The 15,843-nt window shown below is 27.6% G+C and overlaps 1 protein-coding gene across 1 annotated transcript; it reads left to right on the plus strand.

The window, feature by feature from the left end:
* Positions 1–3,074: 3,074 nt before the first annotated feature.
* LOC133783138 (uncharacterized) lies at positions 3,075–4,439 on the plus strand. Its single transcript, XM_062222678.1, has one exon. It carries the CDS (start codon positions 3,213–3,215, stop codon positions 4,080–4,082), a length of 870 nt encoding a protein of 289 aa, XP_062078662.1. The 5' UTR covers positions 3,075–3,212; the 3' UTR covers positions 4,083–4,439.
* The last annotated feature ends 11,404 nt before the right edge of the window (positions 4,440–15,843 follow it).

Here is a 15,843-nt window from a genome sequence, read left to right on the forward strand (position 1 = left end):
AAAATAATAAAAAATTAAGATTATAATTTATCCATGTTAGTGAAAATATGTCCAAAATAGAGTTAATGCCGCTTTATATATAAATATATATAATAGCGTTAAAATATTTGATACCATAATATAGGACATTTTCACATAAAAGACAACATATATTTGGTATGAAATAGTTCAACATGAATATTTTGGTGTTATCTAAGGCCTTTTCTTTAACTTTTTTTTAAAAAAAAAATAATATATAAGACAAATTTAAGAATTGGAGCAAATTTCTTTATCACATACAAGTTGTTTATATTGTTATATTATTTTATAATATGATATGTAGATTAAATAATGTGACAATGAGTGTTATATATTGTACTATATAAAAGAGAGTTATAAATTTGTAATCTCTAAATATTACCAAATAATGTGTAGATTTGATATTACATATTTTGATTTGAATTTGTCAAAGCCATAAGAGATATGACTATGATTCTAAACCCCATAATGTGTTTGGAGGTTACAAAGTCATGTGGGAAGAGTATAGAGCTTTTGGACAAATATTGTAAATCTTGTTCAAGTTGGTGACCTCCAATGCTCTTCAATATAGTTATGTGAGTGAGAGTATTTGTTATTGTTCTTGTTCTTCTTTTTTTCTACTACTTTTTATTATCATATCTTTATTTATCTGTTTACATATTTAGTTGTATCTTTATGCTATAAAATTGTACTTCCATCTATATCTCATGTTCTTCATCATTTAGTTTATTTATATCATTTTGTTATAGAGTTGTATTTTCTATTTCTCTTCATCTACATCTTTATATATATATTTATATGTAACTTTTGCGACAGAGTTGTAACTTATTTAATCAATCACTCTGTCATAAAAGTTACATGTAAATATAGAAATATGTAAATGAAAAGAGCAATAGAAAATACAACTCTATAATAAAATGATACAAATAAACTAAAAGACGAAGAACATGAGATATAATAACTTATTTAAACAATCACTTTGTTCACTTTGTCCTTTATTATATTTTTTAGAGTTATAATAGTTTTACTATTTTACATTTACTCAATATAATTATCTCAAACATATATTAGGTTATGCTTTCATGCACATATATACGTACTCATGCATATTCCATTTTCAGAAAGTACAAAATGAAGTTACTCACAAATTAAGATTAATCATTAAAGATAATTTTAATTATTATATATATATATTACTTTTTTATTAATAAAGAAACCCTAAAAGGTAGATGGGAGCTTTTTTATGATAACAATGACAAGTCATTTTTTGAGATGGGTAAAGTGAGTACAACAAAGCAAAGAAGACCCAATTGAGCACAAGGCTTGAAGTTACAGTAAAATATGACTATTTTGTGAAATATTGAGATATTTTTTTTTTTATATATAAAAAATTTATTGGTGAGGAAAAGTCACCTTTATTTATTTATTTATATATATATATATTCCCCAAATTCTCACGTTAAAGAGTGAAAACAAACAAAACTTTAACTACCAACTAACAACAGCTTTATCTAAATAACCTCTTCTATTGTTCATCTTTACCGGTCAAATAACATAAACAATAATAATAATAAATAATTAAGCTAATTTAAACTTAAATCATCTTCACTTCCAACTAATTACACTTGTCTCCACTTCATTTTTTCTCTTTTATTTTTTTAGCTGCCGGAAATTTTTATAAATAAAGAATATGCCTTTGGTTGTTGCTGTTTTTTCAAAATTTTCTATTACTAACAAATTTATAAAGTTAGTGTTGATTTTATTTATTAATTAATTTATTTGTAATTGCATTAGTGGGGTGATTAAAAATAAGTTGACCATCGACAACAAAACAAGGTTGAAATTCAATGGTTTTATTTGTTGGCCTGCCACACAATTTGTTACCACGTCCACGTGTAATTGGTGTGAAATAGCTGCTAACAAATTAATATTAAATAGAAATTATATATATAAGTAGAGTAATTATTACTAATTAGTTATAATAGATATTTTCAACCTTATTTTGCAAAATGATAATTTTTTTAATAAAAAAGTAACCTTACAATATAACTAATTTTAAATATGAAGTATGTCAAAAAAAGTTATTTTATATAACAAAAATTAAAAAATTATTTTACATAATTGACATAAAAAAATATGGATAGCTTCATTTGCTCCTTTTTTTTCTAAAATAATAAATACCCATTTTGCATAGATTTTTTTTATTAATAAAAAAATAAAAAATACTTTGATATGTACACTTCTCAATAATTTTGTAAAAAAACTCACAAAATTTAATTTTTATTATCTTAAATACAAAATAAGAGTAAGTAAATATAAATATCACTAAAATAAAAAAAACCCATCTCATAAAAAAAAAATATTTATATATATATGTCTATGCAGGGGCAGACTGAATGTGGAACGAGTGGGGTGGACTTTTATAAATTACATGTACATATGTTAATATTTTTGTAATATTTTAAATATTTTAATAATTAAATGTATTGACCCCACTAAAATATTTATATTTTCTTTTTTCTTTTTTAAGATTTTATAGTTCTGTTTGTTTATTTCAAACTTTACCACATGTACTTTGCTTTTAATTCATGAGAATATTATTCATATGTATTTTTGTTAATGGATTTTTTTTTTTTTTTGAATTTTTTTTTTGACCCCAGTAAAACTATATTCTAAGTCTGTCCCGTGTCTATGATTGTAAGCATCAAAATATGTAGGAAAGAAAAATAATTCTTAATACTGATATGATATGGATTTATATGTAAATTATTTACATAGAAAATGTATTATGCTAATTAATCACTAAGTTTATTCTTATGTATAGATCTTTCTTTGTGTTTATTCTTCTAGAATTAATAGAGATATACCCTTTCTTATATCACTTTATTTTCTTTCGTTCTAGAAGCCATCGACAACGAAAGAAAATACAATCATACCTCTCTCTCTCGCTCATTTCTCTACACAAAAATATAATCAAATAATTTTTAAATAAATAAATAAAATCATTTTCTTTTGGGTATTTATTTATATATATAAACTATCCAAACAAAATTCCAATACATTCTCTCCATAACACTTCTCTCTCTGTATATATATATATATACATAGCTCGAAACTATCTCTGTCTCTTGTTAAACCACAAAAAGAACCAAACTTTCTCTTCTCTCTTCACAACTTTTTCATATTTGATATTAATGGAAGACAATATATTTAAGTTCAACATTGATCTTGATCATCTTCATCCTCAAGATCTCGATGAAGAAGTAGAAGAAGAAACAGAGGAAGCAGATGAAGCTCTTTCTCTCTCCGAACTTCCTCTGAGCTCCAACCAAAACGATCAAAACTACGGCCAAGAATCCTTCAAGAACACCACTCTTAGTCGCCGCTCCTCGTCGGAGCCTCCGGAGTTCTTTGAGTTTTTCAGCGATGTAAGCTCCGGCGAGAACATGTGTTCCGCCGAGGACATTATCTTTTGTGGGAGATTGATACCCTTTAAGGAGCAGTACTCCGATAACCATAGCGATAAGATGTCTTTGAAGAATGTTATTAGTTTTCCCGAAGATTTTATCAAGAAACAAACAGGTTTACGGCGGCGATCGGAGTCTTTGTCCGAGTTGCAGAGCAGCTCTGTTTCTCGGTCGAGTAGTACGAAAGCCATGGCGATGAGGAACAGCCGTTCTTTGGATTATCAGAAGCTCCGGAGGTCTTCAAATTACTCGATGGTGTCGCCGGGGCCGCCCGATATCGATCGGAATTCGTCTGTGAAGAGCTCCGGGAAATCAGACTCGCCGCCGAAGAAACCATTCCGACCGCGGTGGTCGTCGTTTCTGATGTTTGGGATGGCGAGGTTTCCGACGGAGATGGATCTCAGCGATATCAAAAGCCGGCAGGTTAGACGGAGCCCATCGACGCTTTTTCCGACTCTGGATTCCGGCGGTGGGAATTTCCCGGTAAGCCGGAACTCCAGCTCCGGCAAGGCTTCCTGGAAGCTGCTCAAGGCGTTGAGCTGTAAAGACCATGCGAGTGTGGCTGTAACGGCGTCGCTTTGTGTGTCGCACGTGTGAGATACTTACCAGTCACGTGCATGGCACGTGGTACAAAAACGACAACGACACAAACAAACCCGTTTCGCTACTAATGTTTGTTGGACTATTCTATCCATGAGTTGTGGTTTCAATTTTGAACTTTTCAGTTTATCGTGGAAGGGTAGAATGGTCAGAAGAAAATTATAGCATTCCTTTTGCTTGGATTGTTTGGACAATGATATATTGATATATTTTAATTATTATTATTATTATTATTTTTGTGTAATTATGTTAATACTTTACGTAGAAGTTAAGATTGGGTACAGTGTGAGGAGGAGTGTCATATATTAATTTTTTTTTTGGTGATGATGATAAATATATTTTCTCATTTATTTATTTTTGTTAGGTGGCTAAAATTAAATGAAAATCACGAGATTTGTGAGAGGGACATAATTTTTATGTTTTTCAAAATTAAATTGTTTACTTATATTTAGTTTTTGATCTTATCAAAGATATACATTCATTTCCACATTTATTATATGCATCTAACTTTGAAAAAAAATAATCGAAATTAAAATAAGTATACTACTAAAGAAGAAGAAGAAAAATAAGTCTAAATTTTCTTTGAAAAAAAGAAGTCTAAATTGTAATAAATTATTTTCTCATAAAAATGAGACTCGGTTCAATACATGTTTTTACTTTACATTTAATATTTATTGAGATTGATAATATACTGTATAAAATAATTTTTATATATTGAATTAAATATCAAGTATCTATAATCAAATCTAATTAATCACTCTTGATAATAATATGGAATTGTTATAGTTTGAATAATATAACTATTTAGATTCTTTGAGACTTTTAGTTGTAGTATAAATAAATTTAATGAAATTAATTATTATTATAAAATATTTATATGCACCAAAAACATTATTTTCTGTCATAGTAATAATATATATATATAGAGAGCAACTACAACATATCTATTTTTTTTTGTAACATCGGTGCATCATTTTTCTGTTTCGGCACCTAGATAATTATAATCCCAAATTTTTTTATATGATAGTCTACATTATAGCTATCTAGAACATCCTACAAATTTTCAAGAAATTTTGAATAAATTATGGTACTGAAACAGGGTCTAAACTGTTTGTTGTACGTGTGTCTATTTTTTGTGTACGCGTGTAAAATTTGATAGTTTGAACTCTGTTTTCGGCTTCATAAACTATTCAGAATTTCTTAAAAATTTGCAGGATATTCTAAATACCTACAATGTACACCGTCATATAAAAAAATTTGGGATTATATCTATCCCGGTGCCGAAACAGAAAAATGATGCACCGGTGTTGAAAAAAAAAAATGCATTGTAGTCGCTCCCTATGTATATATCTATTAGAAAAAATATATATTTATATAAATTATTATCTCACTTGCATGAAGCTATATATAAGCAAAGTTTTTATTATTATATTATTATTTGTAATTTTTTTTTAAAAAAAAATGGTTGAGATAGTTTCAATGGATATCTACTCTAATATTATTGGATTTTAGTGTTTGGCAATGGGAATAAGGTGAGTGATCTCTATGGTCACTAAATAATAATTAAGTTGAAAACTAAAACCAAGTTGATACGGTATTACCTAAGTTATATCATGATCCATATAATGCCATATTTTTTTTATTGTACTAATTCATTTTATTAATTATAACCTAATGTGTCACTAATAATCATTTATTAATTAAATTGACGGTTGCGTGTGAGATCTTTTGATTGTCCATTTTTATTTTTAGTTCGAGAATTGAGAATGAATTAATATATTTATAGTTATATATAATCATTTTACATTTTAAACACCAAATGATCAATTAGGTTGTTTTATAAAAATATATAATAAATTAATTTTGTTTACAAGTCTACATGTATTTAACGCAACTTGAATTACAACGTAATTTGAATATTAGAAACAAATTAATTTTTGGCTGAGAATTTTCTTCTAATTATTTATTTTTTAAGAAATAGAAGAATATATATAAATTTATATAATTTAAGGGTAATAAAAGTTATATCAGATTCACACAAAAATAAATATTAATATTAATCATCTAATAAAATTTAATATAATAAAATTCATTTATATAATATTTTGTGTTTCTCAATAAATAAAACATCCATATTTAATTTTTATTTATATAAATATTTTTTGATAATATTTTTGGACCAGGGCACTGGCAGACACAACATATGACTAGAGGCAGCAGCCCCTTGACTTGTTTTTTTTTTTTTTTTCAATTCATTTTATAAATTTTTTATTATCATGCTACTATTTTTTATATTTTGACATTTATTTATATATTTCAATAAATACATATATTTTGTATATTTGTTACAATTATTTAATTTTTGCTTTTCATGATTTTTTTGTCTGATATTTTATACTAGAGAAACCCTATATAAATATATAATATCAGCTCAAGAACACATACATAGCAAGATTTTAGTGATTAATACCAATTTGAATAAATTTTAGATATTAACCTAATATTTAGACGGTGAAAGCAATGCCCTAAAAAATGAAAGTTTTCTTTCTTAATTATCAGACAAAAATTAAATGATTGTAGAGAAGAAAAGTTAAACAACATTTTCCCATGCTAATTAAGCACAAATACCATCATTATTAATCTCTAATTTGTATTTTTAAATTTTCTTTTATGGAGGACAATAGAGGAGTAATTTTGTGGTCACCTCTCTCAACTAGTCATGATCATGAGTTAAGAAAACTTGTACTATTCTTTTGTCTCAGCCAATTTTTTTGTGTTAAGAAAGCAAAGTCTAGCTTAATTAGTATAATTATTAATTATACTTTGTAATTGATGTTTTGACAATAATTAATTACTGATTCAATTGTAATTTCTAAGCAAGAACTTCTCAAGTCAATCCCTAAAAAATGTATATTACAAAGTAAATAAAGAGGACCCATTAAGCAATCAAAGCTCTTTTAGTATAATTTGTAATAATTATAACATGAAAAAGATACCAAAAAAAAGTATGATAATTTTATGACTTAAATTATAAGTTTTTATGTTCATTGACTTAGATCATATTTTATACAGCATGCGAAGCAAATGAATGTTAATTAGTAAGAGAACCTATATATATTTATTTATTTATTTATATATATTTACTAAATCATTACAAAGTATTATACTGTCATGTGTTAACAATGATAATGTTGGTAAACTTATATTAATATTTGAAAATATTTTTTTATATATATATATATTATAGTGAATGTGAATAGTAATTTTTGATGAAACTTTCTTTTCTTTTTCTTTTTTCTCTACAAATTCTTGCACTTGAATCAATAAGAAAAATCTTTGAGAAAAAGAAAAAAGAAAAATAAAAATCAAGGCAATGGATGAAAGCAATTTGCAGAGACACTAGAGATCCATATTTGTCTCATTTATTGGGTGGGAATAATGAAATTGATTGATATGAGTTGTACTTATTTATTAAAAATTGGGACCAAATTTTGATCCATAAATTTTAATGATGGACCTTTTAGGACATATATATTTAGTCAATTTTGCTTTGGTGTTGTTACTTTTAATTTTATAGTGTTTTTATAAAGGACTCTATTGCTGATCTCTTGAATTGTCTTAATCAAGTATTAAATAATTTTTTTTAAAATAATCAATTCATTGGTGGGCAAATTAGAGCCCATTGTTTCTAATTATCCAATGAAAACAACAAAACAAAATACAAAAAATTATTACGAATTAATTAAGTCATTTTCTTCCTTGTTTTCTTGTTTATATAATTAACTATTTTTTTTTAAAAAAATAAAAAAATCTCTAATTACTTTAAAATTATTATTTAATAAGTCACAATTGGTAATGTAAAGCTCTCACATGGGACACAATTGATCAGTCAGCCTCAGCCAAAGCATATAGTAGACAATCCTTATTATGTAATATCTCTTTCTTCATCATCATTTTCCTTCTTCCTACTCTTTTTTTTTAATAAAAAAATAATAATAATTAAAAAAGTAATTACTCTTTTAGATTGTGATGAAAGAGTCAGCTATACTAAAGAAGAAATTTGTTACTTTTGACTGAAGTAAGTAACCCTACTTGTTGAGCAAGTCTAGTGATGAAAATGATTCTGAGGAGCCTTGAGAAAATAATGATAGTTTATTGGAGCCAATTGACTCCAATGACAGTACAATAAAATGCATTCTTAAAATGTAAATTTGATTATTGGATTTGATAATTATAAAGTTTTGTACAAAATAAAAGTCTAAGGTAAACATTAAGCAATTAGTAGTGTGCTTCCTTGTGCTGAATTATAGTGGAAATTTGAAAGCAAGGCTAATCTACTTCAAGAGTGAGGTAATTGTTAATCATTGGTCAATATGTTTAATCCCACACAAAAAAAAAAAATCAACTTAGTTTATGTTTGAGTAAGGATATTTTTTAGAAACACGAGGACGAGTAGCAACATGAGGACATACATGTCATTTGAACAACCATGACATACCTCATATCCTAAATGAAATTCAATTGAGACTAAAAGTATTTTTATTTATGTTTAGTAAGGAAATAGAAAAAAAAATTGAGAATATAAAATATGGAGGATTATGAATCTAAAAATATATTTGCATTATATTTGATTACTATATAGGAATAAAATTAAATAAACTTATTATTTAATTTGTAAATTATTACTTTGTTGTGTGCAAAAAGGTTAACTCTTTAAATTTAATAAAGTTTTGGTATATATCTCAATTTTAAGAAAAGAAAAAGTGACACACAAGTCCCTCTATAATAATAATAGTAAGCTCCTTTCAATTTTTTTTCCATTCACTTAACTCAAACCCTCCTATTTTCTCAGCAACCAAACAACTTTCTTCTAGGTATACATATAAAAATTATTAGGTACTGAGGTAATTCTAGTATTTTCAGTGTATAGATTAGAAGTAATTCTACTTTTTTTACATAACAGTGCATACTCTAATAGGGAGCTTTTTACAAATTTTCAAAAAATTCCAAATAATTTAAGATATTAAAATCATGATCGAAACAACTTGTTGCACGTATGTGTTTTTTTTCAATTTTTGTATCAACGTACAACAGACTATTTGAATTCTAATTCCTACATCATAAATTATCCGAAGTTTTTTTTAAAAAGAATTGAAAAGTCTCTTGTAACTACATAATACATCGTCGTCATGTAAAAAAAATAAAATTACAATTTATTAATGTATCAAAAATACTAAAAGTACCTATAATTATTGATTAAAAACAATCGCTACTATAACGATATATATATAAATATAGTTTCCTTTTCTTTCTTCTATTATATATCCTACTTACGTACCAATAATGGCCTAAGAAAAGGACATGAAACATAAATAATATTTTATGAAAATGTGATGTACCAAAGATGAAGAAATCTCTGGTTATGGAAAGACCGACACTAATAAAGAAAGTAGCACTAGTAGATATAGTGGTATGATTGGTCCCATTTGATTTACACCTAAAAATCTCTTATCAATTATTATTGGGAATTTAATTCACAAATGTTTCTGAGCATATCTTGTTTAGCACCTGATGAGGTCCCAAATTTTATCTTATTATGTCATTAAAGTTTCAAATTATTATTTTGTTGCTTTCAATTTTATCTTTAAATTTGTGAATACGTTAATTATTGGATTAGTTTTTTTCATTCGAAAGGCCTTTAAAGCTACATGAGATGAGATGCCCATTTGAAAGACATTGATTTAAACTAATAAGAGTGTTAGTATACAATACTTTAAAATACCTAGCACTACTACATACACTACTATGTGATACTTATGTATAATTGATGGTAACTAACACAACTTGTTAAATTAAAAAAAATGAGTTTAGATCTTTTTGGATCCTGTATTTTGTCTAATTACCTGTTTGGACTATGTATTTTGACAAATTACTTTTTGGACATTGCATTTTATAAAATGGTTCAAATAGAACCCTAAATCCGATTTTGGTCAAAGTTTTCTCAATTGAAATCACAAATAATTCATCAAACTAACAATTCATAACAAATATAAAATCATTCTGCTTATAAACTATATTGTTATATTCAATTTTTTCTTCATCAAAATTGAGTTTGGAGATCTATTTGAACCCTTTTACAAAATATAGGATCCAAAAATGAATTTTTTAAAACACAAAGTCCAAACAGGTAATCAGAAAAAATACAGAGTCCAAAAATGTATAAACCCTTAAAAAATATTATTCATCATATTTGAATAAATATTATGAACTCTGTTAGTATAAAATAATTGGTTATAAATTGAGAGGTTCTAATTGGTCGTTAGAAAAAAAAAACACTAAGCTCAATAAAAATTAAACACTTGCATTGTGTTGCTGATCGTCCCGAGGATGAACAGCACTTCTTAATTAAATTAAAATAACTAGGACACAATTTTAAATTCAACTACACATTAAGTGATTCCTCATACGGTGCTGGACATCAATTTTCGATAAAAGTACCCCACAACAACACTATCATTAAGATCGATAATATTTTTTTTAATCATCATTTAACTCAACACAATCTCCTTTGTACAACAAATTTACTACTCAATATACTCTCATCAATTGGTAAGTTTGGTATAGGTTGCTTTACAACAGAGGTATTTAGTTGGATTATGCAATTAAAATTTTATGGTTTAAAAAAGTTCTTTGGAAATTAAAATTATATATAAAATAAAGAGAATATAGAGAAAGAAAACAATAAAATATTGTTTTGAAGAAGGATTGAGTTAATTTTATTTAAAATAAATTTTAATTTTTTTTTCTTCAAACAGATAACCAATCAATATTTTTTTAAACGAATCTCACCATGAATTTTGTCGAAACCAGGGGATGAGCTCGATCAAAAGAATGCGATCAGGCTCGGAAGAAATCTGAGCTATTGAAAGAATCGAGCATCGAACATGTATTTGACGTAACAGGGGAAAAGTTGATTTATTTTTTAGAATATCGGATTTTTAGGAAAAAAGTTGGCAGTTACTCAAAAAGATGATATTTTTGGGAAACGTGCAATTTAAAAACCCTAATTCCATGCCCCATTTCTTGGTCTACACAATATGTTATCCAAAATTTAAAAAACACAGTAAAAGAGCCATATTTGCATCTTTTATGCAAAATATGGGTTTGGAAACCCATAATATCATTTGAGCCTAAGAACTACATGGTATCGGGTAAAACATTCTAATACTAAACTAGTAAATGTGCCTACAATGCAACAACAATACAAATGTGCATGGAAAAACAGAATATATATATGTACGTATGGGTCAAGAACAAATACTTACACAATGGAGCTGGAGGATACAGAGAGATTGATGACCGAAGAAGTGGTTGCAAGAACGATCTCACGGTGTCGAACAAGTCAACGTTGTTTCGTTTTCTCAGTTTGGAAAACATGCAAGAACAGAGCGAATTTCGGTTCTAGTTTTTCTTCTTTTTCCTCTGAAAACTCAAGGCGTGAAAATGAAATGAAGAAGATGATGGGGATGTATTTATAGGTCCCAAGGGATGTCAAAGGTCGGGTTAATCTGAGCCGTTAGCCAGATTCCATATCTGATCTGACAGTCAGGAACAATGGAAGTGATGGCGGCATAAAGTTGGCAGACGGACGGACGTGCGCATGGTGCAAAAGACACTCAAGTACTTTGACCATTCAATCCCTGGCTGATGCATGTTCACACTCGAGTACAATTGATGATACAGTTCCCAAGGAGGACAGTTCAAAAGTTTCCTTCTCATAGGATTCGAACTAATACTTTTGATAGGGAAAAATGTTACACCCAAATTTCGAGCGTGAGATTGTGATCCTGAAATCTAGGCTCGTGTGTGTAATCTCAAAATAGACACGGTCACCGTGCGTCCTTTCAGTTAAACTGTTTCTATAAACAGTGACCTCGGAGGTGCGAAGGTGTGTGTAGCCTCGAAAATGCTCTGAGCTCGCAAATAGCATGGTGTGACACTTGGACATATCCTTGAACCATCCCTTACTTTCCAAACTAGTTCGAGCTCGGAATGTGTGAGTTCAAATGTAGCGACATCGTCAATGTCTACCTGTTCCGAGCTTAGACACAGTTAGGCGACGAGCTCGTCATCGACTCCTAGTCTCGGAGATTTGATGAATCTCGTATTTGAGTTAATCAGTTATATGTGAACGTACTTATTGTTGTGCAATCCCAATGTTTAAGGAATATTATTTAATCTGTTATCCGATCCCACATTTTATGGGACGTTTCCGTGTATGTAGGAAATAATGCATTAAAAAACATTATATTAATTGATTCACAGAATATCTTCTCGAAATATGTGGGAATGAATTCTGTAACATTCTCTATAAATAGAGAAGGAAGCACTATTTGTAAATGACCGAAAAACTGGTTTCTTGAGAGAAAACACTGGGCAACTATTCTCTGAAAAGTTTCTAGAAAACTCTCAAGTGCTAATAACATAGACTCGTGGACTAGACATATTTAACTGCTGAACCACGTAAAAAACCTCTTGTGTTCATCTTTGTTCATTTCCTCTGATATTTTCTTGTTTAATTGCTCTCCTATTTAAGTTGACGAAAAACGTCGTCAACAAATTTAAATTTATAAAATTATTTTGAAGTCTTAAAACTTCCTTATTACTATTATGGACAAGGTTGACTATCTCATTACCTAATTTATCATATGTAATTCTTATATGTCCAACCTAATTTATCATATGTAATTCTTATATGTCCATTGTCTAGCTAGTGTCATCTGACATTTTTTACATTTTTTTTAATCAAAAGAAAATGTAGGAAAAGGATAACCCACAACTTAGAGATAATATCTAAATCCAATAAATGATAAATGATGAAATAAGCAACTTGATCATTTAATTAAGGGTTTATACCTTTTTAGACATGTGTCTTTTCCTATTACTTGTTTGGACCCTGTATTTTGACAAATTATTTTTTGGACCCTATGTTTTGTAAAATTGTTAAAATAGAACCCTAAACTCAATTTTGATGAAGAAAAAATTGAATATAACAATACAATTTTTAAGCAGAATGATTTTATTTTTGTTCTGAATTGTTAGTTTGCTAAATTATTTGTGATTTTAGTTGAGAAAATATTGACTAAAATCGGGTTTAGGGTTCTATTTTAACTATTTTACAAAATATAGGATTCAAAAAGTAATTTGTCAAAACACAAAGTCCAAACAGGTAATGGAAAAAAACACAAGGTCCAAAAAAGTATAAACTCTCTAATTAAACTATTAATACAATATGTTCATAAAAGTCCACACCATGGCGGTATTTGAATTGATCTGAATAAAAATTCTGTATTCAGTTTAAAATTAATTATATGAGAGTATTTTTTGTAATATTTTAAAACAAAGAATATATATATATATATATATATATACATAAAAAGAGTAGAGAATTTGTAGACGAACTAGACACTGAATATTATTTCTTTGACCATCATCTCATCAATGAAGAGAACCCTAGATTTTCTTCCAAAGTTTTGTTATGTTTTGTTTGTTTAGAACAAGGAGAAGAAGATATGAGCATATGCATTTAATTCTTGTGTATGACCAATAACGGAAATATTGTTGCACTCTTTGAATATAAGGTACTTTAAATTATTTAGAATTTTTTAAAAAGTTGCAGAATATTTTAAATAACTATAATATACACTATAATATACACTGTCATAAAAAATCGCACCAAATTTTTTTTACAGATCGAGAACACACAAAAACACCCCATCAGAGGAGCTCTTTTTGAAGCACCTTCAACAGAATCCCCCAAACATATATAATATTTATTGTTTGGCAAAATTTGATAAAAATCTATATTTTATGTAAAAATTGTTGCTAAATTAAATTTAACACAACTTGTAATATATGTATTCAATTTGACACAATTTTAAAATTGCATTGGAAGAAATTTGAGAATGCATTATAGATGCTCTAAAAACATTTTCAATGGAGATTTAAATGTGTTAAAATATTATATTTTAGTATATTGAATTAAGGAAACAAAAAACCATTTTCTAATACAATACTAGAAGTTGTACTAAACACTTTAACGCAAAATTAGTATGTGTAAAATTTAACACAATAATGAAAAAAAACATTTTTTAATTATTATATGCCATTAAAATATATTTTTTAATATCTAAATTATTAATTTATTTAAAATTTGAACTTTAATAAATATTTAATTAACTATTAATAATATTTTATCTTTATTTTTTATTTATTTTAAATGACATTAACATTATACATTGAAATACAAATGAAAAATATTATCTCAAATTTAATACTTTATTGAACTTTCAACACAAATATTTAAGGGTAAATAAGATATTTTTCCCGAAAAATTTTTCTCGTGACAAAAATAACCCTGAACTATAGCAACTATTATATATGTACTCTTTATATTACATTTCGATCATTTTTTTTTAAAAAGTGATGCTGCGTTAATGTGATAGAATTCAACAATCCTATCAAACAAATACATATGTATATAGTGATATAATGACAAATTTTAAAAATATGTATGTACATTTTAAAATTAAATTTTGTATATATAGCGTCAATAAACTTGATTTCGACTAATTTTAATTAATCAAATAGACCCTCCTACTGTAACTATACATGTGACATGTGTCTACATAACAAAGTGCTTAAAAAATGAACAGAATGTAACAAAATGAACATGTTTACAATAATTTCCATAAATCAGGGGCAAAATTGTGCAAGGCTATAGTTCAAGAGGAGAAATAGCTATTTGTCATTTTAATTATTTATCTTAGTCCAAGGTTTGTCATTTAAATTTCAAGTTTGAGAGAAATCATCGAGGGTTTCTTTCAACAACAGAATCTATATATACTCATGGTTCCATTTCCCAAAGTCCAAAAATAGAAAGAAAACGAACAAATGTATATAACAATATATGCTTATACCATACTTGAAGGGCCTCACATAATCTGTGGCATCAGTAATACTTATTGGAGTCAAAACTGTGACTTAACACTAAGCTAAGCTTCATAATCTACTGCTTTTGAATGAGCTTTCAGTTGTCTTAACTAGGCTCCCAGCTAATATAGTATATTTGGAGATTAGAAAACTATAGCAGTTACTATGCAAGTACCTAAGGGTTCGGACCTTAGAATCATTTGAACTATCTATTTGGGAGAAGGGTCAGCTGTCATTTTATTACAGTGACAAACTTATATGTTATGCAATTCCTTTGGTTTTATTAGTGTTCTTTCTTTTGATTGATAATCATACGCCCTAAGATGTTGCTGTAATAGATGATTACGTATCAGAGATAAACGAGTGATAGTGGATAAGAACAATACAAATTTCAACTATGAAAACATCAAAACTCAAATTTGAATTACCACCAATATTATCCTGAAATCATTGAGAGAAGCAAGGAAATAATAATGCAGAGTAGAGCTAGATTATGAGTAAGATACGAGCTAAGCATAACCTCTATAACTAGGAGCTATAATCTTCATCAACAAGAACTGTATGATAGACCCCAAGTAGAGCGAACAAACTGATAGAACATAATAGAGCCACAGAGCAGAGAGGTATTCGAGAGATCTCAGCTCTCCCTAGTGAGGTATTTCCATCATTGTATTGAGCTTTCAATTCAATTACCCTTTCTGATTGCGTGTGTTATAATAATATATATAAACATAGGAAGTGAAAATAGACACGAGACAGACGTATA

This window comes from Humulus lupulus, chromosome 6 (assembly GCF_963169125.1).
Source record: "Humulus lupulus chromosome 6, drHumLupu1.1, whole genome shotgun sequence".
NCBI classification, from domain to species: Eukaryota; Viridiplantae; Streptophyta; class Magnoliopsida; order Rosales; family Cannabaceae; genus Humulus; species Humulus lupulus.